The sequence below is a fragment of the Malus sylvestris genome, chromosome 5, assembly GCF_916048215.2.
Source record: "Malus sylvestris chromosome 5, drMalSylv7.2, whole genome shotgun sequence".
NCBI lineage: Eukaryota > Viridiplantae > Streptophyta > Magnoliopsida > Rosales > Rosaceae > Malus > Malus sylvestris.
The window spans coordinates 15,324,251-15,351,507 of NC_062264.1; the positions used below are offsets into that span (position 1 = coordinate 15,324,251).

Consider the following 27,257-nt stretch of genomic DNA (forward strand, 5'->3'; position numbering starts at 1 on the left):
TCCAAAACTGCTCCATTTTGCCATTTATTGTCATATTTACCAATTTGACCTACAATAATACAAAAATAACATAAATTACCAAAATAAATGAAAATTAACGAAGAAAATGCAAAGAAATAAGATAACAAAGTCGCATAAATATGCTCCTATAAGAGGCTTACCTACACTAAAATTCACAAGGTACTTGTTGGAAAACATGGAGGTCGTGCCCTGGGTGTACTGGTTCGATGGTGGTGATGGAAACTTGGTTACAAGGGAGAGATAAGAGTGTTAATTTAGTGGGTGGTCGATCTCGCCAGAGTGGGGAGGCTGATGGTGCCTCGGTGGTCCTCAGTGTGCCATTGCAGAGGAGAGAAAGGGAGAGAGTGAAAGAAAGAGAGCTAGAAAAGTTAGAGAGAAAAAGAGAGAGTGTCCCAAAGAGTTGGGGGATGAGTAACACATGACAAGAGATGATATGAGAGTTTGTGTTGGTGTGGGCCCCACGGGCCAGAAAAATTATAAAAAGTTTAAAATTGTCCGACCAGAAAATAATAAAATACACAAAATTCAAATTTCATTAAACACCCTCAAGTTTCGTAGTTCCTTAAAATCTTCATCATAGCTCCAAATTCGATTTCGCTTACGCATATGCAGTCGTACCATCGAGTACTTCGAGAATATATAGTAAAACAATAGCTTATAAACGTCACGAAATGACGGTCAAGAAAAGTCAACAATCTCGCCTCTAGGGGTATTTTGGTCAATTCACGCATTTAAAATTAATAAAATCGTAAAGTTAAGGACGGGTTGTTACACTTCAACCCTAATATTCGCTACCTATCATTTTACAATTTCAGTCCCCAATTTTTAATTTACTCAAACAAATCAAATCTCAACTGGAATTTCGCAAGCTAGGTATGCTATGTTGCTACCCCATCTGACACCTCTGCCACTGCCACTGAAAATCCATGTACATCCAACTTTTTCTTTCTCTCATGTTCCGAACATGTGGTGGCAATTTGGGATAGGAGAAAGCTTCAGGCTTTGCTCAATTGGGTTTGTGGGTTTTGTCTCAAGGGATGGAAGGTGGCTGCGCTGGGGTTTTAGGATCGAAGGGAGAGTAGGTTCGATTGGGTTTCTGGGGTTTGGCTTGGGGTCCGATGAGGTTTGGTGGTGCAGGTACATTTCTGGGGCTTCTTGACGTCAGCGTGGGTGTGGAGGACAATGTTTGTGAAGCCTAGGGCTTGGAGCTTGCAGACAATGGCGGTGCCGACGATGGGATGGGGGAGAAAAAAGGATGGGATGGTGGTCTTGGGCATGGTGAGAGAGAGAAGTGAGGGGAAGGATGGATACTATGGATGGGTGAGGTTGGTTTTTTTATTTTTTTTTAAATAATATTTTAAATGAATTAAAATAATTAGGTAAATTACCTAAAATTACCTCAACCATGGCTCGAATCACAATCTTATACTTTCTGTTTTAAACATTGTAATGTCATACCTCAACTTATGAATTCGTTGCAATGTCACACCTCCATTAAATTTTCTGTCACTTTGGCTATTAAATGATGACGTGGCATGAGTAGGACCCACTTCTTCTCCAATTAGAATAATAAATAAATAATTATTACTAAACTAATAATTTTTATTTAATAATTAAAAAAAAAAATATTTTATTAATTAAAAAAGAAAAATATTTTATTAATTAAAAAGGAAAATGATCTTCTTCTTCCCATTGAGTATTACTACAGGCTTCATCTCCATCTCAAATGGATTTTGTGGCACTTATAGGTTGTGTTCGGCTTTTGCTTTGTAAAGGAACCCATGCTTCCGTGGGTATGGAAGGAGGAAGTGTTAACCCCAGGCTGTCTAATCTCTTTTTTCTGTGTGTGGCTTTAATTCACAAAAAATTCACTCCTTAAAACTCAGGGGGAATGGAATCGAAACCCTAGAAAACGCAAGAAAACCAGGGGGACTCCGAGATCGGAAAACCGCTTGCAAAAAAAGGAAGATTCAATCAGGTCTATGTAGCCCGAGAGGTAAAGTTGAATTTCTCCTCCATCGAAATTGAAAATCTTCAAATTCCAAACTAATGATAAGTTTTTGGGAAAAAAGTAGGGATTTAAAAAATGGAGCTTTCATGAATTGGGTTAAGTTTATTTTAACACAAAATCATGCTATAACTTTATTTAATGAAAAAGAATGAAATATTAATGAAACCTCTTAAATTTTAATAAAAAGACAAAAGTACTTAAATTTTAATGAAAATGATAGAATTTTAATATAAAAAATTATAAAAAAAAACCCTGACGCACGGTACCTCGCATGTCCATCACAGACACTGTTTATGAAATTGAACACTATTTATGTAAATGATACTACACTATTTATTGGTCAAGTTTCAAAAATAGTGTCTAGTTCTTGGTCTATTTTCATAAATAGCGTCTAGTTCTTGGTCATGTTTCATAAATAGTGCCTAATTATTAGGTCAAGCTTCATAAATACTGTATAGTAATGGTACAGTTTCATAAATATTGTCTCTTTCTTGGTCTAATTTCATAAATAGTGCCCAATTATTGGTCCACTTTCATAAATAGTCCTTACTTCTTGGTCATGTTTCATAAATAGTGTCTAGTTCTTGGTCCAGTTTCATAAATAGTGTATAATCCAATTTCATAAATAGTTTCCACCTATTGGTTTAGTATTAGAAATAGTGTCTAAATTCTTGGTTTTGTTTCATAAACAATATCTACTTATTGGTCCAGTTTCATAAATAATGTCTACTTATTGGTCCAGTTTCATAAATATTGTTTACTTATTGGTCAAGTTTTATAAATAATGCCTCATTCTTGATTTAGTTTCATAAGGTTTGAAACTTAGACCCTGTTTAGTCCTGTAAAAGCATCCATTGTGCCAAAAACGATTAGCCTATAAGTTATCCTTTAAATCAAAACCTTGAGAAGATTATGTTCTCAGTAATTATATTTTAAAAGCTATTTTCAATTACCAAATTTGTGAAATCCCGTTTCCGGACTTCACTATTTAAAATTTCATATTTCGTATTTCGTATTCTTAGTTTCGATGCTTTTATATTTATGGCATATTTGATCCCTACGTATTTTTACACTTATCTTTATATATTTGGATAGTACTCGTCGAGATGAACGCGTGGATGCAAACGAAATGTAATTTGGAGTTATACGAAGATTCTACGAACCTTTAAACATCGAGGGTATTTTGGTAAATTGACAATTGAACACATGTGAACTTTGTTGTCTGCCACATGGGACCCACAAATTGGTCCCCATTTTTCTGGATTCTTCTTTCCTCTTCTTCTTCTTTCTCATGTTACTTTCCCTCTCATTCACTCTTCTTCACCGAGGCACGCCATCATTCACCAACTTTTCTTTTCCAGCAAATTGGACCTTGCAAACATCCTCACTATGTTCACCATCATCCTAGGAACCTGTTTCATGTGTTGGATACTCAAGTTTACCTCGGGATCAAACAAATCAAGAACCTTCATTTGAGCCGTCACTTTGCAAGTCAATTTCCCGAATATTCTGACCAAGGTGAGACTTCTAAGCACCATAATTGGATTCCTCATGATGTGTAGATGAAATTCATGTTTGGGTCGTGTAATTTGGTTTAAAAATGAGAAAGTTATAACGGTTTAAAGTTTGCCCAGAAATTCCTGCAGGTTACCAGTTTTCCCGCGGACAGCCATATTTCAGGCCATTTTCTGACCATCTCCGGCCACCAATTGGGCTTCAAGTAGGTATAATCTTGTTCTACACTTCTCTAGCTTCGTTTTGGTATATTATAGGTCAATTTGGTTGAGAAACCAGTGAGATATGGAGTTCTAAAGATTGCCTAGAAAATCTGCAAAATCCGGCAAAATTTCGTTAAGGTCTGCCACTCGAACATCATAGCAATCGACAATCCGATCGTTGGATCGTCACCAAATTTTGATACATTATAGTACGTAATATTTAAGGACCTTAGGAACTTACGAATTGAAAATCTAGTGGTTGGATCTTACGGAGCAAGTGACGTAGGATCATGGACCCTACCTTTGAACGACAGTTTGATTCTCATTAAATGTTGTTGTGGGGGACATATGAGATTTTTTTGGGTATATGAATTATCGAAGGAATCTAAATGTGGACTTGTACTTTGTTTTAGGCGACGATAGTGCGTGACGTCTAAATTCTTGTGCTAGGATGCGTTAACACGGACTCCAGGTGAGTGACTTTAATATATGTGATATTGGTGATTACCTTGTTTTTGTAATTGTTATCCTGTGTGGATATCACTTGGTTTTATAAATATGTTTTATATTGAATTGTTATTTTTAATACTTACTATTGATTTATGTTTATGAAATGAGATTTGACGTGTATATTTGAAATATGAATTAATTTGTATGATTGGCATGTTGTGGTGGATCATTAACCCATTGCCATGGGGTTGTTGCTTCGAAGTTTGTTTCACATCCCGTTCCATTGATTCATTTCTCGCTTCGTTGATTCGTTCTAAATTTAGTATTTATTCCTTGTTTCACTTTGTTGAGCTTATGTAAATTGAGTAACTTGACTCATGTCTCATTTCTTTAAGCCGTTGTACATTATGGTTGTTAGCCTTTCGCTCGGTTCCGTTGAGTGATCCGGAAATGGGTTGCCGTTGGGGTTCCGTTAAGTGGTCCGGAATCCCTTATGCTCCGCGATTCCATTGAGTGGTCCAGAATCGTATCCAGCTTGGGTTTCGTTGAGTGGTCCGATATCCATTGTACTACACGATTCCGTTGAGAGGTCCGGAATCGTATCCACTCAGATTCCGTTGAGTGGTCCGGAATCCTTTCTACTCCGTGATTTCGTTGAGTGGTTCGGAATCGTATCTTGGTTGGATTTAGTTGAGTGGTCTGGAATCCCACTTGGTGTTTTGGTTTCGTTGAGAGGTCCAGAACCCGATTAATTGCCTTGTTGATTCTTCGGATTGAGTTTGGATAGAGATAGCTTTAGAGATGTAGGCTTCGGCCGAATTGTGTCGCTCTAGCCCTACTTTTCATTGTGTTGTATAAGTTTACGGTTGTGAGCTTTTGTGACTTGTTTTAGACGAGCCGTTGGATGTCTAGGTGACTCCTTTTGGATTTTCAGTGACTTGGTTATGATTTCATAAAATATGATTTTAAATTTGACGTTTATAAATTATGATTGATGGATGGTTTTTATTAGTATCACATACGTCGAATTATTGTCACGTACACGAGCTTCGCGGCTTATTCGGGTTGTTGTTTGCCTGGTGCACCATTCCGATGGTGTAGGGGCGACTATGCATGGTAGCTGACAGAGTTCAAAGACCTTGGAGTGCTAGGTTACCCCTATACTTTTCCTTAAATATATGTGATTATTGTTATTTCAGTTCAGTATTTTAGTTTGTATTTCTTGGCATCCCCTTATAGTCTTCCGTCACGTGTCGATCCTGGACATGTGTTAGGATCGGGGGGTGACAAAATTAAAGTTTCCTCACGTTATCTACATACCTACAATAATTAAATGCAGCTCTCTATCCAATTTCTTGAGCTTGAGTGTCATCTTAGAGAAAATTTTCCTTGTGCCCATAACACAAGTGGTATAACACGTGTTATGTTATTAATTTTTTAACACAAGAATCTCAATACTTGTATAGAGACACATGGTGTATCGTGTTCCGAACACATTGAAAAATCTCTCATCATCTTGACTATTGTGGGGAAGCAACTCTACAAAAATAAAACTGGGGAAGTAATTTAATTTGAAGTCTTTTTTCTTATTCTAAGAAAAAAAAAATCTTGATGAAAACATTTGGCACAGTCACTGGCCAGTCCACTCACGCATATGGTAAGTTTTTTTTCTTTTTCTTATCCTTATTATTAAATAAAGTTATTAGATAATTTTAGGTTAAAATGCAAAGTTTTAAAGTCATTTTTATTAGTTTTCTTTTAAAAAATTGGGTATCCAGGCAAGATTATCTGTCGCAACCTCAAATTTCCCTGCAGAAATGGCCTTCGTGACCTCCATGAGCGACTGCTTGGAATACGTGCAAGTAGTAGGGGTTTCCACGAAGGACAACAAAAGCGATGACGGAGAAATGAGCTTCTGGCTCTGACTTGGAACCGCTGGAGAAACAAATTTGGAAGGTTGGAGAGAGAAGAATAGGAGATAGAAGGAAGAAAAATGAGGATGAATGTGAAGGTACTTTCACAGGGTGGATTTTGGTTCTTGCTGAAGCAAGAGTGTTGGCAGAGAAGCCGGCCTGCCAAGAGGTCTTGACAAGAAGGCAGCCTTCATTGTGTTTTGTTTTTATTTTTGTTTTTTTTAAGTTTTAAAGTAAAATTACTTTTAATCAAGCCTTTTTAATTAATAAAATATTTGTTTCAAAGTAACTAATTAAAATACTTTTGGGTAAAAGACTGTTTACTACCCTCATGTTTCGTGGTTTTCAACATTTAGTACATCAAGTTTTTTTCGTCTCAGATTCATACCTAAAGTGTAAATTTTGGGACAGTCTCATACATCCGTTAGTCAAACTGTTAAGTCTCCCGTTAACTATGACGTGGCGCACTGACTGGGCGCCATGTGTCATCATTCTTCTTCATCTTATTCTCCAGATTCGGAGGAAGAAGAAGGAGAATGAGAAGGAAGAAGAAGGAAGAAGGGGAAGAAAGGGAAGGAAGGAGGAATGAAGGAAGAAGGAGGAGGAAGAAAAAAAAGAAAAATAAAAAGAAAGTTGCAGTCGGAGGAAGAAGAAGAAGAAGGAAGAAGAAAAGAAAAGAAAAAAAAAAGAAAAAAAAGAAAAAAAAAACATGGATGACATGTGGCGCCCAGTCAGTGTGCCACGTCACAGGTAACAGAAAACTTAACAGTTTGACTAACGGATGTATGAGACTGTCCCAAAATTTATACTTTAGGTATGAATCTGAGATGAAAAAAACTTGATATACTAAATGTTGAAAACCACGAAACATGAGGGTAGTAAACAGTCTTTTACCCAATACTTTTTTAATTAACTTTAATCGTTAAAATAAAAATTCTTAATTTATTAATAATTAATTAATATTTTATTCCAATGGCAAAGGAGTGGATCTCACTCTTACCACGTCATCATTTAACATCAGAAGATTCAGAACTGACAGTAAATTTAACAGAGATCTGATATTGTGACCAATTCATAAGTTGAGGCATATGACATTGCAATGTTTAAAATATAAGGTATGCGATTGTGTTTCAACCTAAAGTTGAGGAGGTGTTTGACCATTTGTACAAGTTGACTAAAACGTCAGCAAAATATGGTATTGTATTTCATATCATCATTTAACAGTTAATTTGATGAACTAATAATAAAGGTTTGACATTGTAATGTTTAAAACATTAAATATGAAATTGTGATGTAACTTATAATAAGGTAATTTTGTGTAATTTACCAGCTTCAAACCAACGCAGGCCACTTGGTTCAAATAAAGCAATTCACCAATGGTAGGAGAGATTTTTTAGTGTGACCGTCATACGAAATAGTATATCACGTGTCGCTATATAAATAATGAAATATGTGTATTAAAAAGTTAATAACTTAAAAAATAATTTTTTTCACTACTTACATAAAAATACATGATGTAGCACCGTGTCCGTCACAATTAAAAATTTCTCCAACGGTAGATCTGTTGGTCCAGTAATTTGGTTGTACCAAACGAGTCTCTCTGAAAACCATCCCAAAGGACGGCGTTTACCTGCTGCCTTGACTTCGAAAGCACGCCGATGAAGCAGATGGAGAGGTAAGCTTTCCTTTCGTCCATTTCAACTTCCCAAAAGTGATAAAACGCCCAACAAACAAACTTCACACATTCAACTCACATAAATCTCGATCAAATTCCTCAAAACTTCCATTTCTCTCGAAAGCGCGTGGATTCAATCGGCAATGGAGCAAGAAGACAAACAGCCGCTCAAGAAGGACAAAGTTCCTCCACAGGAAGAAGGAGAAGCAACTGAAGCGCAAGCGTTGCCGGCGAAAAGTGGCGGAGGATGGGGAGGTTGGGGCTTTTCTTCCGTCTTCTCAGATCTCCAGAAAGCTGCCGAAGAGATCTCTCGGAATGTAAGTGTTTCCAGCGTTTGATAAATGTATTTGAATCTGCATTTGTGTTGTAAGTTTACCTGATTTGGTGCATTTTGGAAATTAAGGTTTACAAGTTTGGGAAATGTTGATTAGTGGATGTAATTTTTGGTGCATTTTGATGATTGCGGAGTTAATTAACTGTTTTATATTGCGAATCTGAAAGTAGGTTTAAGCTATTAAGAGTTTGGTGCCGTAATCTGATTACAAGTGTATGTTTTTATTTGTTTGTGGCAGTTTAATTATAAACCATGCAGAGATTTATGTATTTAGTCCATATGGAAGGGTTTAGGTTTGCTGCATTTTGTGGTCCGGTTTGTGAAGTAGCTGTTTTTGGATGCAGGCGGCTGTGGCTGCTCAGACAGCAGCGAAGAGCCTTGCCGACATGCAAGCTGCTGAGGACTCAGAAGAATCTTCCAAGGACGAGGAAAGGGATTCTGAAAAGGAAAGCCAAGACGGCACTGAGAGCCGAGATGAGCATGAAAAGCAAAGAAAGGCTGCTCTTGATAAATTGGAGAAAGCTAGTCAGGATTCGCTTTTTGGTCAGGCAAGTTGTAAATTTACGGAGTTGAGATTTCTTTTTTATGTATCTGCCACTCTTTTGTGTTAATGCATTCATGCCGATCATATCTCAGTGAAGTTTATTATGCTGAGTTCTTTATGTTTTCATTCCCTATGTTTCTTATGTTGTACTTATTGAATGAAATGTATAGGTAATTAGCTATCGCAAATGCAAATTTAACACTAACTCTTTCTGTTGCACTGGATTGGATGTGTGTGTTTGTTAAATTTTGCTTCAATCCTCTTAAGCTGATAACTTTCTTGTGTATTTCATTTGACATGCTACTTTTGAATACCTTCAGGGTTTGAAGGTGCTTGATAGTTCTGTGGAGAATTTTGCTACAGGAGCATGGCAAGCATTAGGAAATGCGTTGAAAGGGGGTACCGATCTAGTGCACAAGTATGTTCAACTGCAGTTTAATGCATTAGTATTTTTGCCATTATGCTACAGGAGAACACGAGTAGTTTTTGAATTTCATGTAGAGAGAATCTTTTTACGATGTTCTGGATCAAAATTAGCAATCAGCAGATGGCTACAGTCCAGATAATCGCTCAAGATTCGAATTTTAACTTCTTACATAGATTATTGAGTTGATATATTTGTGAAGAGTTTGAATACCAAATTAGAAACACAAACTTGACCCGTACTTTCAACTTCTTGTTCTCTAGGATTGAGAATTCTGCTGTGAACCTTGGGGGATCTGTCCAGCAAGGTGGGGCTGATGGTTCTACTGCACCATCCTTACTAGAGGTTTGCATTTTCCTGCTACTTTTTTCGTTAACTAATGCGACATCATTGCTTATCTTGGTTTCGTGTACAGACTGGAAAAGCTTTTACATCAAGGGGAATGCAAGTGCTTGAGCTTGTAGGAAAGGAAACTTTGGATCTACTGATCACAGAGACTGGTATAGAAGTCAACAAGAATTCTACACTTTCTGAAAAGGAAACCGGAGAGGATCAGTTATATGAGGAAGTGGGATTTGATCGATGCTTCTACATATATGGAGGTCCAGAACAGTTGGAGGTCAGTTATGTAATTTTGAGGTTAAATATTGTTATTGTAAGGAATAAAATGTATTAAAGTTGTTATTTTGTAATACCGTCAGGAACTGGAGGCTTTGTCCAGCCATAATGCACTATTATTTAGTCGGAGAAAAGGCAAATTGTCATCAGAACAGAAGTTTGTTTATGATGGAAAGCTTAAAGAGGTGCAACAGATTTTCAGTCTGGATATTAAGTTGGATGGAAGTGGTGCAGAGTCGGACAAAGGCAAAAAGAAAGAGACCGGAGATGATGGAAATACCGATGAGATGAAAACTCTTCATGATTCAAGCGTCAGTAAGGCTGCTGATATGGCGGCTGGGTATTATATCTTGTTCAATTTCTTTTTTTTATTGTCTTTTAATTTTTGCTTCCATGAATGGCTGTTTTAGTTATATTGATTTTTTTATTACATTCATCTGATTTTTGTAATTTACTCATTAACTTATCTTTCTTTCTTTTTTTGACAAACGATAGTGTTAGTGGGTTAAATTGTTAGTTAGGGGGGGAGGGGGATCAGTGGGGATTGAACCTGCACCAGGTGCATATGCATAATTGCTTTCCGCCACCGCGGTAATTTGCTCATTAACTGATCTTTAAGCTTGTATAAATCTACTAGCATAGTCTTACCTTTTTTGCTTCATTACTGTCTATTTGTCCACTCATTTTACAAACAAACAACTATGTGTACACTAAAGCCAGCATCTGATTACAGAAACTATAAAACTTGCTGTTCTTGCATCTGAGTTACATGATGAGACAGATTTTCATCAAGCCACTGTTGATGATGTGTCCTTTCCCTGTCCACCGTCCTTCTCAGTCTGAATTGATTGGATATCTGAGGCTTCCTGCTAGTTGATTTTAAAAATAATATATTTATAATCATTTGCTTATGGAGGTGTGTGTTTATGGATCATATAAGTCCCAACATCGCATCAGTTTGGTATTTGACATGCATCACGCTCTCAGAAAAATGTTAGGGTAATGCTAGGGAGATCACCAAGTTAAACCATATTTTGTAAACCACATGATGTGGTTGTTGGTGATTGAATTATTACTTAAGTATTGATTAACGTGCTTATTTTCTATTGGTGACACATCACTTGGTTTGCAAATGTGGTCTAAAATATTGGTTTACATAGCATTACTCTAAATGTAAATCTGTTAAAGGTGGGACTGCTACAGGGGAGTCCTATGAAAAACTATTGCTGGGTGCTGATATGTATTGTTTCAAAACCGGATTGCATTTTCTCACTTTACATATGTTTTACAATTTCAACAGCATCCAATTAAAAGAAATGGAAGTCATTTGCTCCTCTTGGTTTTGTAACCTTGGCTGACATATTGCATTAGAAACATGCCTGGTCTTCTATACTTAGTTTTGTTCATTGTTATATCATGCTTTGTTACCATGACTTTTAAACTTCTCTACTTGCATTCTCTTTAGGTTCACAAGTGCCTTGGCAGGACAAGCTGTTAACGATATAATTCAAAGAACCACTGGAAGATTAGAGAGTCTTCACTCAGAGGGGGTTCATGTACATAATTATCTTGTCTAACAGTACGGTATTCTATCGGCTTTGCTTTTAATTGATGGGCTCAATAGTTCTGAAGCAATCATATTTTTGCAGAGACTGTCTGAATTGTGCTGTTCTGCTGTATCTCAACTGCTGATTCTTGGTAAATCCATCATATCTAGTGCAAACAAAACTCAGGTAGAAGATGTGGATGCTGATCTGGAGAATATTGATTGGCCTGAAGATTCTGTTGAGAAAGCAAAGATAATCAGATCAAAAGCACAAGCAATGACAGGATACGTGGAGGCAGTGTCTAGTAGTTTCGTCACAGGTTGATTTCCTTGGTACTTTGTTTCTTGCTGCTTATGCTCATAATTGACTACCTTTTCCTAGTTGAAAATCTGCCGTTACAAAAATGTACTCTGAGATCTAATCGCTTATTGTTACTCAGTTGCTCAATGTAGACTGGTTAGCTACTAGGTGACTGGTATGTTGCATCCTTGGGAAGATAATCCTCATGGATACGGCAACGTATAGAACCCAAATATGTTATCGTTTGGGGGGCTAATTCCTAAGTCTCCTAAACCCTCGTGTCTTTTCTTTATGCTTTTAGACTGAATTCTTGATGATTTTGTTTCACAGTGGATTAATTAAACCTATCGATACCGTGCACTTCTGATGTCCTTGATGCCGTGTTTATTTCATGTAGCAAAGATATTTTTGTTGACAGTCTGATTTTTGGATGAACTTTACAGGTATGTCTGATGTTGCCGAAGCTTATCTAGCAGCCATAAGGGGCGCTTCTGAGGAATCCCTGGAAGAGCTCTCACAGACATCGATCCAAGAAAAAGCAAGTACTTTCTCTAAACATCTCCATGATGACCAGACCACAGCTTTGAGCAAAATCCAGGATGGGCTACACTACTTGTCGTACGTTGTCATTTCGACCTCTATGCCTGCAGCATGAGTGACCTCAGATCTTTAAGTTCTATTTGTTTAGTTATGTAAATGGTCACATTTAGATTGAGCTTATTCAAGTGTTGTACGAAATTGAAGGAAATTCTTAGAACACAATCAGCAACTTGTAACAGTAAGGTAGAAATTATACGTTTGGATTAATTAATGGAAACCTTGATGAACATGAATGCAAAAAGCTGTGGTCTGGTTGTGGAATTACCACTTTACAAGGCTTGTGTACATCTGCACGTGGCGTCCTGTGCTAAAGACACAAAAACGTGGGGATAAAATTTAACACGTCTTTATTTTATTGGCAAGAAACGCCACCGTAGTGGTGTACACGTGCAGTATGTCATTCTCCCCGCTCATTGTGGCTAAACGGTATGGTTTGGGTTTTTCCTCACCACATTGCTGAAATTGTCATATAATCCCGCTACTAAGATGATTAGTGCAATTTGGCATCACGTTAAATGAAATGTTAACATTAGTTGTCCAAGCGCTTAGATAATTCTCAGTCATTAATATGTACGTAGGTTCACAATGCATCAATATTTGCACGTGTCCACTAATGTCCTCCACACTCCTTGCTTTTACTCGGACTTGTCTTTCAATTATTAGTACTAAACCTCTATCATTTGCATCCCTTAAAAAAGAGAATTAGAATCCCTGCATATTTTCAATATGTTTTGGATTAAGGGGATTTTCTAACTTTAATCCTTGAAGAAGATTGAAATTTAAAATAAATCTGGTGTTAGATTATATATTGATTATAGTCCCTTATGTGTCTTTAATTCAAAATAATTAATGTGTATTTTATTCAATGTCTCCCATTAAATATTTAAATTTATTAATATACACATTTTAATATATTTTTTGACCATACCAAAGTTTGTTTTTTTTTAATTTATTAATTTTATTTAACATTCCTCAAACTTGAAAAACTCAATTAATGTACCTAAATATTAATACCGAAATGTATGTACTGAAATGTTAGTATCGAAATGTATTATATTGAATTAATGTATTTAAATGTCAGTATGAAATGTATGTACCCAAATGTATTATATTAAACTAATGTACCTAAATATGTGTACGGAAATGCATGTACCCAAATGTATTTTATTAAACTAACGTACCAAAATGTATTATATTGAATTAATGTAACTAAATGTTTGTATCGAAATTTATGTACTAAAATGTGTATACCTAAATGTATGCACCGAAATATATTATAACGAATTAAATGTACCTAAATGAAGAAAATAACGACACACCCCGACCGAGGTCAAGGCATGCTGGCCGTCACGTGAGAGTGACGTAGCCATATACACAGTGCGGAAGCGATAAAGATAGTAAATATACGAATAATTAAAAACCAAATTATTAGAGTGCACTACTAAATGAAAGTGATAGGAGTTAGTTACAACAGTGAACACTCATAATCAGAGCATAATAAGTTTAGGTGCAGTCCAGTAGGACAAGTACTAGTTACACAGTACCAGGAATGTCCTACTATTATTCAATTATGTCAGAACTGCCGACGATCCCGAGCCACCACCAACAACTTACTTAGAACCTGGAGGGGTGCAAAACAGAAAACGTGAGTGGGCAAAAACAAATGTTTTACAAAAACATTTCATTTATCAACATACTAACCCCTCGCTGTAAAACATGTAAGATTTTCCCATAATTAAGATATAAGCATATACACATAGATATATATATATATATGTAGAATCATATCAATTCAATTCATGCTTCACACAATCATATTCATATGTATGCTATGCCAAAATATAACAAAGTAAACAATCCAGGTAAGAATAATTTCATAAAAATGTGATATGTTAGCCGAAACTCCTGAGGTAGTTTGTACGGCTGAATTCATAGCTCAAACTCAATCTAGCCGGAGTCACTACTATGACCTATACGGCAATATACTGCACATAAGTCGGAACCACTGAAAAGGGTTTGTATGACAAGATTGGGTGAAATATAATTATGCTCAACTCTATTCTCTCATAATAGCCGGGCGATAGTTTGCTAGTCATCTACGAGTCGGAACCATGAATAAGGTCTGTACGACAAGACTGTGTACTTAAGTTGGATCCAATATGAGCATATAGTACGGGAGGTGACGTAAATAAACAGGCCTGTACTTCATATCTCTGACTAATTCACAATCACCCTAGGTGCAACTTTATGAGCTCAACATTACTTAATCACATATCACATATCACATCATCGATGATTCACACAATCAAACATAACTTACTTGAACTTACATGTGCCTCCACAGAACCACATTTATGAATGTTTGCAATCATGCAACGCATATTCAAAATATAGAAGCATTTGACATATTATTTCAAAGCATACTTTCTTTAAAATGCATTTCTGGAAAATATATCAAGTATATAAATATATACTGAAAACAAAAGCCCACTCACTGATAAGTCGAAGGGTCGTAGCCCCCGAGTCGCCTGTGGATACGCTCGTCCTCGGGATAAGTCTCACCTATATGCGAATTAACTATAAAAACGTTATTTTTAAGCACATATACAAAACTAGCTAATAACTTCTCATACATTGCTCAAAATAGGTATATGAATATACCACAGTGATCTACACAATCTCAGGAACATCCCCATATTTTTAGAAATATTTTTGGACCTCCCACGCGCCAGCAAGGGCACGGCAAAACGCGTCCCCACGCGCGGCCTAAACCTGACGGATTCCCTAACCACCGTTAGGGAATATTCCGTTAAACTTAACAGATTCCGTCTAATCTAACTGACACCGTGAGAATATTCCGTCCAAACTGACGGAATATTCCGTCTTCGTCTCAGGCGAGTCGCCGGTCGTCAGAAAACTGGGTAAAATTTCAAACTCACTATTCTCACTCGTTTCTCAACCATTTTTCATGAAATTTGAACCAAATGAAAGCTTAGAGTGAGAAGAATGACGTTATACCTATTTGAAGCTTCATCAAATCTCACGAAATCATGTTGGGGAAGCTTCGAAATTCCGACCAAAATTGCAACACGACGTTTCTCGTGATCCCTACGTCCAAATTCCTCGAACGAGCTACTTCGAGACTCGTGAGGACCTCATTAAGCTTCCTATAAGCTTAGAATTCCCTGAAATGCAAGGTTTTACGTCCACATGAATAGTGCATGAAAATTGGGTTACGGGTTCTTGAGATTTCGAAGGGATTCTTACCTGAAATGGATACCAATCAACTCGTAGCACCACAAGGAACACAATGGTGCACCCAAAACCTTCGATCTATGAAGTTTGGGGTGATCTTGAAGCTTGTCCGTACGAATAACAAGGAGAGAGAGAGAGTGTATGGGGAGGAAGAAAGAGAATGAGGTTTGTGTGTGTGTGTGTGTGATCCACGTGGGTCACCCATCCAAAACCACAAAATAATCTTTAAGTCTCAATATGTCATACACACACACGACAATTTTCCTGTCCAAGGATAAAACCGTCATTTCACATTATCGAAAAATTAATTATTTGGGACGGGCTGTGACAATAAAGTATATCGATGTAAAATAAAAATTAGTTTATCTAAATGTTTACAAGAAAATATATTACGATGAATTAAATGAAAATTATAATTATAATAAAATAAAATAAATACATTAAAATTAGGAAGAAAAAGAGAAATAATGAAAACATCAAAAATATAATTAATAAATGAGATGATTAATGTATCACGGGAATAAAATTAGATTTTGATCTTAATTATGGTTTTTGTCTAAATTGTGCTTTAAACAATATGCGCATCAACATTTTTCTATTTATTTAAATTACATTTCATTATTGAATTTTTTTTTAAAATTAAAATATTAATTATTGAATTCCGAATATGTATATATTCTTTTACGTGTCCGTTTTTGTAGGGAAACAGTTTTCTGGTTTGTTGATTAATTAGTGATGTCTATCGTTTTTTGTTTGTTTGTTTTGCTAAAGCTGTATTTCTTTGGAAGAACTCCCCTTTATTTTTTTTGGATTTGGGCTCATTATGTAAGCTCCTCCAAAGCATGTTTTTGCCTCAGCATATTTTCACAAGAGGGAAATTTTATTTGAACACATGTAATTTTTTTCTACACCTAACTTATTCTCTACACCCATATTATTTGCAATTAAAGAATTAATAAATCCAAATTTATTACCTAAACTACTTTTCCAAACCCAATTCATTGTGTAAAATTATCTTTACAGCCATTTATAAAAAAAAATCTCAAATAAAATTGGATCTAATAGGAAAAAAAAAAAAAAATCCCCTTATAGCTAACTAGCTTGAATTTGGGTACATATAAAAATGTTCTATATATTATTGGCTTATTGAATGTTAATAATTTGAAAAATTGATCAGTTTTTCACTTGAACTGTTCCAAAATTTTCTTGAAAGTACCCTTCTCCACAATTTGAAGCTCAAGAGGCCGGATCGAATTGCTTCTCCTCGAGACCACATAGCCATGATCCAAAAATGTTGCATCCATTTCTCTACAACATTCACTAAGAACTCTCTCTTCAACTTATCCTTTGATCTCCCACTATATTATGTAGCTCGTGAAATCGATCAACTCGGCCTTCGACTTGCTCAATAATTCAGATCCCTTATGGACCACCATTTGAAGGTTCTTTTTAGTGTTTTTGTCTATGTTTACTGTCAGTATTGATAGTGTTTTTGTAAAAATGGTGATAGGGTTTGATTATTAGGGGTGAGTTTATTGATAAATTTTAGTTTTAATGTTAATTTTATCTTGTACTTGATGATAATTATGCAATAAGGTAAAAAATTTCATTTTCATTTATAATTTAAATTAGATGTAGAAAGAGGTTATGTGGGTTCAAATAAAATTTTCTATTTTACAATGACCAAATTTATCAGAAACTTCATTATATTGATTCAATGACTAGAGTCGAAGGTCACAGGACAAGACTCCAGTACGTACGTGCCAATTAATAATATTTCCATACACCAAATAATCATTACACGTCAAAATAATGTTGACGGACATACCAAATGATTGGTACGTTTGAACCTCACATTACATAACGTTTCATTAGTTAGATACTTACCAAAAAAATAAAAATTTAACGTGCCAAGCTTCTGGTACATTCTAAATTAATACTATTTCATGAACCAAATAATTATTATGTGTCAAAATAACATTAATGAACATACCAATTAATTGGTACATTTCAAACTTTCAGACTTCAAGTACTTTTATATAAAGTTATCAACTCTTAGAACAAAATGCTCATCACTTGCAAGTTCATTGTATTGTTCATCCACAAAAGTGCAGCTGCTAAGATAATCTTTCAAAAATATGTATGTCAAAAGCCATACATCACAATCTAATCTGCACATATAGATAAATGTTAGTTTTCTCTGCCCGATCAACCTACTTACCAATTGTTACCATATTAAATACTAACAAAGTGAATCAATACGTACCAATCCTTCCATTTCAACTATAATCTAATCATTTAATTCAAATAAAACAAAATTTAAACAAAGTAATGAACAAGAACAAACATACCGATGTGAAAAAAAAAAAAAAACAAACAAACAAACATATACATGAAAACAAATTAAAAAAATTCCTTAGAACTTCAACGGTGGTACGAAATTTTTTTTTGATTGAGAATGTGAATCTACAGTAAAAATTAAAACCTACTATCTTATTACTCGACTTCAAAAGACAATCAAAATCAATGCAACTAGCTAATAATCTGAATTGAAGAAGCAATACCTGGAACTTCAATAGTAATGTCGACCATGGTACGGTGTCTAAAACTTCCGGTACATTCAACGATGGGAAGAATGTGCTGCTGGGAAAAAAAAACTTTACTAGAGGAAATTAACATGATTAATATCCTCAAACCTTTTTATCTTGAGCCGTTAGTCTTTTTCTTGGATTTAAACTCTTAGATATCAGTTAACAAGAATGTAGGAACTCGTTTTTTTTTTTGGCGTAAAAAAACTGGAAACCTTATGGCAGGCCTAGTAATTTAGGTACAATGAATGGACTAATTAAAATACACATGGCACCAAAATTGTAGAAAAATGTTCAATCAAATTCTTAAAAGAAACAGATGTTTAGTCTAAGAGTCTTAAAAATGAGACAGCTACATTAAAAAGGTCCTAAAAATGGAGTTTTAGGGTCAATACTTAAAAATATGTCCAATTAGGCTATTAATTTTTTATTTTTTTGTAAAGTCTCAACACAAAAATAATATGTCATCGTGATGTATGTGAGTTGACCATGAACTATCTCACTTATAAATAAAAAGTGATGTTACTAGATTGTAATACTAGTTGGTTGATATTACCTTCCAAACAATCTACTCCTATTTAGCTACCAATATTGTCTTCATTTACCAATACATGATTTCCCTCTCCAACAACCTTCTACATTCATTGTACTAAAACAAAGTCATCCCAAGAAAAATCCACCATCACTTTGTCCCATCAAAATTTCACTAAACTTCACCATCCATCTGTCTTTGAGTCTCAACTTTACCTATGGGAGAGGTTGATCCACCTTTATCCAAGCCATATACCGGAGGCCAAGTCCCAACCCCACAAACTCATCACTTACTGATGAAATCCACAATTGACCTGAATTAAAAAATTAAATTAAAAATATTTGATTTCTTCTTTGTTTGCTATCAAAAAAGACGGTTAGAAAGTAAGGAGTCAAATGACTCAACTGTCACATCATATTTGGAGAACACCTGAATGTATTTTAATCCTATTTGACATATTGACATCTCCTTTAGAGATTGTCTTAGTTCTAAACAACCTAACGAGGAGTAGAACTTACATAAAAAAAGTTTATCGACAACCGGGCATCTCGGTCCATGTAAAACTGGTGTTAGAAATAGGCCATGCATGCAAAAACTAGAGAAATTTTTCATTGTGACTGGAACACGAGTGATACAGCACATATTTTTATATAAGTGGGGAGAAAATTTATTTTTTAAGTTATTAACTTTTTAACACAAATATCCTACAATTTGTATAGTGACACGTGATGTACCATTCAGTGTACCGGTCACGTTGAAAAATCTCTCAAAAAAATGAGGGTTTTCCAAGTAGTGAATAATGGGGTCCCACTGGAACTGGGCAGGATGATTGAGGAGGTGGCCCAGAAGTCCTTTGAGCAACTAGGTGACGAGAAGAAGGTGAACAGGGACATGGTGAATGCATTGGAATACCATGATTGGTGAGCACACTAAAAATGTTAGAGATTGGAAGGAAGTGTTTAATTTCTTGGTGGAAGTGTAAGAATTTACTGTGTTTACCTGTCCGTAATCGGAATTAACTTATGAAATATTAAAAAGGATAAATTTTATTAAATTCTGAATGACACGTTTACATCTTTAACAAAAATATTAAAAAGGAATTCTGGACCAAGAGCATCTTAACGGAAATCACATCTATATGAGGTAACATGCTCAACATTTCCTTTCCGCTTTGGAAACAAGAACCTCACCTCTCGCCACCCGCCAGTTGCAACAACCCTGCGAAGTCCCTCATAACCCAGCCGTATCCTCCCTGTAACGACTTCCCACACCAGGCACCGTCATTAACCGTTACTACACCATAGTTGGGCCTCCTCCACCGTACCTGCTGCCCAGCAAAAACAGCACCATCCGTTCACGCTAGGGTCAGCCTGGTGCCTGGTAATATGGCATGCTCCAAATTCTAGGAGTTGGTACCGCACCAAATTAGCCCCTTCCATTGGATTAATTCATGTACCTTTGAAAACCATTGCATTTCGACTCTTCCAGATTCTCCACAGAACAAACACGCACTCCTGCATAAGTTCCACTTGTCTGTCCTCTCCGCGAAAGTGAGCACGCAACGTCTTGTTTACCTAACTTTGGGAAATCCAAATGTATGTGGCCAACTCCTCATTTAGGAATTGGACTCCCTGGGAGGCATTTGAATTCCAGAACACGTGCCAAATCAGAATGCATTTCTTTTTCCAATTATGATCTCACTTGAGTCTGATTATCCCAGTACTACCCTTCATTCCACAGAAGACTCCCAAAGCTGCTCATTGTTAGAAATTAAAAGAAGATTAAAAAATGTTTTCTATTATTTTAATAACCATAAAAACAAGCTATAAATAATTTTGTTGAAACGTATGGGTAAAAATGAATAAAAGTTTTATTATATATAATAATTAGGAAAAATTACACCTAGAGTATACTTTTAATACTTATGTATTGTTGCGAAAATTAAACTAACCGAAATCAGTCCAACTTAGGTCCAAACTTTATGCTCGCAAGTGTACGAATCGTTCAATAATATAGAAACCAAGCACTTAATATTGTCACTCAAAAAATGATTTAATTCTTATCAACTAACTTAAATCCAATTGCAACATTAGTAAAATTTAATAAAGATTGATGAAAGATGGATTTGAGAATTGAAACTAATAGTAAAAAAAATAAAATTAAGAGAGTTTGAGCACAACGCAGAAAGTAGCAACCAAGAAAGCAAAATTAAAATTGAGTCAATTAAAACACTAGAGCGTCTAACTCACCATAACCAATCCAACTGATTTCGTGCAACGAATTATTAAACAAGTACTCAACCTCATTGATAGTCAAACTTCCCTAACACATGTAATATCTATGGCATCTAGACTATTACGTATTTTCTACTATGCAACCATCCGTGGCATTTGAAATAGTTTAACATAATAAAACTCATTCCGATCAGTGAAAATTTATATAAAGACTACACAAATCCTAGAGTATGGCATCTACTAGTAGTAATTTATGGTATCCATTTGCAAGAAACTCTAACTCAAGTTGAAAACATGGTATCTGCATAACTTACATCAAATTTACCAAGCAAAAATCAAAATGGTCGCTAATCACCAAGACTAATACCAAGTATATAAGCACATATAACGATACTCAATGAAAATTGAAAACTTAAAAATAATTCACTTTAGAATCTAAGCTTTCATAGTCATGGCTACATTGTAGCCCTAACTAAGAAAAATTAGTTCCGAAACATAGATGAAATTGTCATTGTATTCATAATGAAAATGAGAAGAAAATTGAGTTTAGAAAAACACTGAAAAATCCTTATTCTCTGCTGCTGCTGTCTTCCGTATGTCCTCTGCTTCTCCAGAATATTGATCAGTTGTCCTTTTCCTCTTCTGTTTTTATTTTCTTCTCCGTAACCCGACATCGGCTTAAAGCCCATTTATTAACAACATTAGAAGAAAAGAAAACAGAAGAACTCTTCAATTATCTACTGGTAACATTTAACGCACCTCAATTAAATTCTCCATTTGAAAACGCCTTCCCTTGTGCCTCTGCTATTTCCTCTTCTGTCGTGAGCCTGCAACCATTGATTTTGAAGGCATCCACCAATCTGGGAGTTCTTCATTCGCACTCAAACTATCCCAATTCATTCTCCATCTGAAAACCCATAAACTAGAATGGGTTTTAGCTTGATAATTTTTCATCTCTCTGACTTTTACTCGGTGAAAATCCCTCTTTTGATGAACAGTGTACGTCGGCTGCCCTCTAGGAATTGCGAAACGGAAAGATGCTGAGCTCCCTTTCTTTTGGAATAGACGAAAACAGGGGCTGATTTATTTTTAGAAGAAATTTTTAGTTACGACGGAAACACGAATAGTACATCATTTGTTTTTATGCAAGTGGTGAAAAATTTTACTTTTTAAATTATTAACCTTTTAATGTATATAACTCATAATTTATATAGGAACATATGGTATACCACTCGTGTGACGGTCACATTGAAAAAACTATCTCTTTAGGTCTTGAAAGTCACGTGGTAGAGAGATGCAAGATTTATGACTATTCAAATCTTCTTTTTGGCTAATAAGACAAGTCAACACAATCCTACACTAAAAATAAATGAAGAGGAAATGAATGAGTTGTTGTATAGTTTAAACTCCATCAGATCCACTTGACTAGAAATTACAAAAATATATTATAAATATTTCACTCATTAATCTAGTCACAAAGGCATAAACCATGTAATTCCTTTTATTTACGTCTAATATACCACAAGAAAATGAAACTTTCGGAGTAAAATATATCAAAAAATATGCGCTTATTGACACACTCCAACCCAGAATGTACACTAGGACTCCGAATCGAGCTGTGCTGGCTGATACCTGGAAGGTGACGAAGTCATAAAGTGTGATGATGTAGAACAATGTGAATAAATTTAAACCTAAGAGTGCCTAAATACCAGAGTGCACCAGTGAGCGGGAATGAACCTACTTCACACGTGACGTTAGAGCATAAGCAAGTACAGAAGATGAATTAAGAATCGTACCCTTGAAATAATCTCCAATACTAAGAATCGCCATGAATCTTCGATGATAAGAAAGCTCGGCTAATAAAACCTGGAGGGTGAAGACAAGACAAGGGTGAGTGACCTTGTAAATAAAATTTTAATAGAAACCATATAAAGCATTATAATCCTCACTACAACACCTGTATAATTTCCAGAAAAAAAATCATAAATATACCACAACACAGCATCTTATCAGCAATATCAAATAATCATGTGATTAATAACTCATACTAGTACGCAAGTCGGACTCATCTATGGTGACCTGTACGACTTACTCATATCTAATCACATATACTAGTTCATCACATATTTCATCACATATGCTAGCTGATCAAATATTCATCTCATATGCTAGCTCATCACATATTCATCACATATGCTAGCTTATCACATATTCATCACATATGCTAGCTTATCGTGTATTCATCACATATGCTAGCTCACCACATATTCATCACATACGCTAGCTTATCACATATTCATCACATATGCTAACTTATAAGTCGGAGCCACCTCTAGTGACCTGTACGACTTATCCATAACTCAATAAGTATACCTGCACACGAGTTGGAACCACATAAAGTGGTATGTACGACAGGACTGACTGTAAATAAATACGCTCAAGTGCTACGATCACGTAAAGATTGTGTGAATAATCACGGGTCACCTAAGAGTCGGAACCACCTATAGTGGTCTGTACGACAGGACTGTGCACCTTCCTTGGATCCAAGGTGAGCGTAAGGTGAATGAGGTGAACATCATGTGAAGGACTATGCCCTAGCCACAAGCGGGAGCACTAACACCGGGGTACAAGTTTATGAGCTCTCAATGCATCTCCACATAACATGTACGATTCATGAGCAACCCACATGACAGTGTCGGGGTTGCTTAAGACATAATATAGTCATGCCATAACCCTATCATGTTAACTAATACCATAAACTCACATGAACTTACCTGGGTGTCCTGAGTTCACCTTTGCTCTTCCAATCATTTACAATGATTACGTGCAGGTAATATACATATGAATATGCCATGATGCAGTCAAAATTCAACTATAACATAGTATTCCTAAATATATATATATATAATATGGCATAAAATGCATAATCCATAACGCCCTACTCCCGAACTACTTATTTTTGGAAATAATTATCAATGATAAGCCCAACTAGATACTAGTTTAATTAATTATCATTACTTACGTTTCCTTACTTCAATCATACATTGATTTATGACCAATATTTAACCACCAAATTATAAGGTTAAATCTTATATTTTCCACCAATGTCCCTCACATTACTCAATTCCCTAAATAAGGCTATTGTCTCAGTTATTTAGTCTCATTTATTGTATGGCTACATCTAACGTCTCGTTAGACTGCCTACGTACCCTAAATAGGGATCAAGCCATTCGTAGTTCATAATAATTAATTGTAGGTAACATGCATAATTCACTTTAGAAGCGTTTGTGGAACTATCAATTATATACCTATGATAAAAGGAAAAGACTCACTCACCTGGAGTCCACACTATAATTCTCTAGCACGCGCATCGAGGCATCCCGAATGATTGGCGCCTATGACCATGACCAATTAGGCCGGGAAGAGCTTCAATTTCGTTAAAATCCGCTAGAAACCCTAGAAAATGGTGTTTTCAATTCGACTCCAAAATCGTTCCAAGGCCTCAACCAATGCTTGGGCTTTGTTCCATAGCTCAAGGGGAGTGTAATGGTGGTGGTAATTGAAGGAAATCGTTTCACAAATGATGAATCTCGGTAAGGTTTCCCACGACACCCATGGTGAGTTTTTCACCAAACTACACCTAAATTTCCTTTAATTTTGAGTGGAAATGGTAGAGGGAAGGCTAGGAAGTTGATTCCAGGTGTTTGTTGGACATGGTTCGCCGGAAAAACCGACGAAAATTGTCATAGAAGATGAGCAAACCCTGGTCGAAATCGGGTTGGTGGTGAGCACGGGTTGACAAAATGAGAGGGGGAAGATTTCAGCTTCTCTCTCCTCTCCTAATTGGTCCTTTTTCTCTCCCTTTCAAAATTTGATTGGTCACTTATTCAACATAAATCTGATTGGGCTTTTCTCCCATAAGGTGGTAGTTCAATTAATCTATAATCCAAATTATAAATAACCAAATTCAAATGTCCGTGACTATATCGTTATAATCTGGACTCGTGAACGGCTTTCGCCTATGCATTCGTACCAACGCGTCCTGCACAAATACGCCAAAAGAATAAGTCATACGTTTCTCTAGACGATGGTCAATGGAAGTTAGAGTCCTCACCTCCAGGGCATTTTCATCAATTCACACTTTTAAAATTTATAAAATTGTAAAATTTGGGACGGGTTGTCACACTTATCGTGTATTGAGACAATATTTTTTAAACATTTCAACAAGAGAGAAATTTTTGAACACGTGTAGGATGACATCATGGGCATTTTTTTTATTAAAATAATAGTTACAAAATTACCCTTCCTTTTATTTGCATTCAGTTTTGACATTGAAGTATAGAGTACATGTATATAATGCAGAATCACTTAGCATTAGTTTCGACATTGAAGTATAGAGAACATGTAAATAATGCAGAATCACTTAGCATTAGTTTCTTAAAATGATAATGGATAAGGAATCCGTTTTTTTTTTTCCATAGAATTTGATTTACGTATATTATCAGTTTAATCAGAATCAGTTATATGCAAAATCAGTTAGGAATTTGATTCACCAAGAATTTCAATATTATTAGCATTTATGCAAAATCATTTTAAATAGGATCAATTTACATAATTAGATATACGTATGATATGATTAGTTTAATATAGAAAATGTATTTGTGTGGAGAATCAATTTATGTATTATCATTTTGATTATAATATATGTGTAGAATCAGTTTATACAACATCAGTTTATGATTTAATTATTTTGTTCCTTTTATTTTTGTGTGTAGATTATGTATGTCGCTAAGGTGTTGAAGTGTGTATATGAAAATGGTGCAATAGTTGTGCCACTTTGCATACTAGTTCTAAGGATTTGTGTTTGCAATTAAGTTATAGTTTCCTAGTTTATCGTTGGGGGGGTTTTCATTGAGATTCTCATTATATGGTGATGAAGCAAATTGTTTATTAGAATGCAATGAAGATATTCAAACCCTTCTATTGGTGAATAATTTGATTTGTAATCTAGATGTTGAGGTTTATTTTCATGATAAGAATGAGATGTCTATTGTTTCTAATAGTTGTGCGTTGTCCTTTGGTTCAAGTGAAACGACAAGTACTGGAGATGAGAACCAATACTTGGGAAACTCTTATGAACCTCACTATTATGCAAAAAATGAGTGGCATAGTTAATTTCTTACGAGGGTCAAAGTTATGAAAATGATGTAGTTGAGTTTTGTAGAAAAATTACACAATATTGTATCGAGGTTGGGTTTGTTTTAAAGTACATTAGGAATTATTGGAAGCATGTTACTGCTATTTGCTCAAAGAAACTATCGGAGTGTGTCAATGGTGTGTTCATGCTATTGTGCAACAACCTAGTGGTTGTTTCATTATTAAAAAATTAAATAATATTCATACTTGCACTGGACATATTCGTCAAAGGGAGAATAAAATGTTTGATCATTATGTTTAATCCTCTTTGTTAGCTGCCAAGGTTCGTTCGAATCATTTTCGATGGTGTAGACCAATGTTGTTCCTTGATGGAATGTTTTTGAAGGGCCAATATATTGATACCCTTCTTAGTTGTTGTGCTAAAAATGCAAGTAATGGTAAAAAAAAAATTAATGTAATAGATTACATATTCATATGTTGTTTTTAGAGTTATGATATTGTTTGAAGAATCAGTTTTATGTCTTGGGTTTTTGTATAATCAGTTTGTGATCTTGTTGTGTAGGGGGTTTGCAGGGGAGGAACATTTAAGAATTTCAACATTATTAGCAATTTTGTATTTATTGCATAATCAGTTCTCTATTTTTTGTAGAATGGGTTTATTACTTTATTTAGGATCGGTTACTTTATTCAGAATGAGTTTTTTTATACACAATTAGTTTATTACTTTGTGCATAATCAGTTTTTCATTTGATATTATTAACATATGCATGATTATTTTTTATTCGATTCATATTTAGTTTTCCATTTTTTGCAAAATGAGTTTTGTGATACATTTTTTATTTTATTTGTGTTTTATACAAAGATTTTTCCTGTATGTTATGGTATCGTTGACATAGAAAAGAAAGACAATTGGATGTGGTTTTTTGAACATTTGTCTCGGGTTTTAAATCATCAAAAAAGGAATATCATGTTCATTATAGACTGACATCAAGGGCTTTTGGATGCTATTCGAAAGTACTTCCTTATTGCTTCTCATGGTTTTTACATTATATATTTGAGGGAAAATTTGGAGAGGCAGTGTGCAGGTAATAAGTTTTTTAAGGATCAATTGTGTGAGTATTTATAAAATTGTGCATATGCATGTAGTGTTGAAGATTTCAATAGAAATATTGAAAAAACAAGAAGTGTGGGCAAAGATATTTCTAATTCATTTCTAGATGATCTTCCTAAACTACATTATTCCACTATACATTTTAGGGACAATCGGTGGTGTGAAATGAGTAATGCAATTGCATAATCATTATGACTTAATTATTCCATCTCTAAGATTCATCTA

General features: G+C 35.2%; 1 protein-coding gene and 1 long non-coding RNA gene across 3 annotated transcripts; one reads left to right on the forward strand and one right to left on the reverse strand.

Annotated features, from left to right (window-relative positions):
* The first annotated feature begins 7,658 nt into the window (after positions 1-7,658).
* Positions 7,659-12,430, forward strand: LOC126620758 (uncharacterized). 2 transcript variants are annotated; one of them, XM_050289035.1, is made up of 10 exons: positions 7,659-7,788; positions 7,913-8,105; positions 8,467-8,670; positions 8,987-9,084; positions 9,354-9,435; positions 9,506-9,709; positions 9,792-10,048; positions 11,174-11,264; positions 11,358-11,574; positions 11,999-12,430. In XM_050289035.1, exons 1-10 carry the CDS (start codon positions 7,772-7,774, stop codon positions 12,208-12,210), a joined length of 1,575 nt encoding a protein of 524 aa, XP_050144992.1. In that variant the 5' UTR covers positions 7,659-7,771; the 3' UTR covers positions 12,211-12,430. The 2 variants fall into 2 exon arrangements, with proteins under 2 accessions (XP_050144992.1, XP_050144993.1); XM_050289036.1 differs by having other exon boundaries at positions 11,358-11,587; positions 11,999-12,143.
* Positions 12,431-19,558: 7,128 nt separating this feature from the next.
* LOC126620762 (uncharacterized) lies at positions 19,559-21,824 on the reverse strand. Its single transcript, XR_007622656.1, has 2 exons — positions 21,524-21,824; positions 19,559-21,441 (listed from the first exon to the last, which is right to left on the reverse strand). It is a non-coding gene; the product is annotated as an uncharacterized LOC126620762 (long non-coding RNA).
* Between the last annotated feature and the right edge of the window lie 5,433 nt (positions 21,825-27,257).

Excerpts from the sequence above, each read along its gene's own strand:
- LOC126620758 (XM_050289035.1), top strand. Across the intron at positions 9,085-9,353 it reads GGTACCGATCTAGTGCACAA|GATTGAGAATTCTGCTGTGA; the intron begins GTATGTTCAACT and ends CTTGTTCTCTAG. Across the intron at positions 11,575-11,998 it reads GTCTAGTAGTTTCGTCACAG|GTATGTCTGATGTTGCCGAA; the intron begins GTTGATTTCCTT and ends TGAACTTTACAG.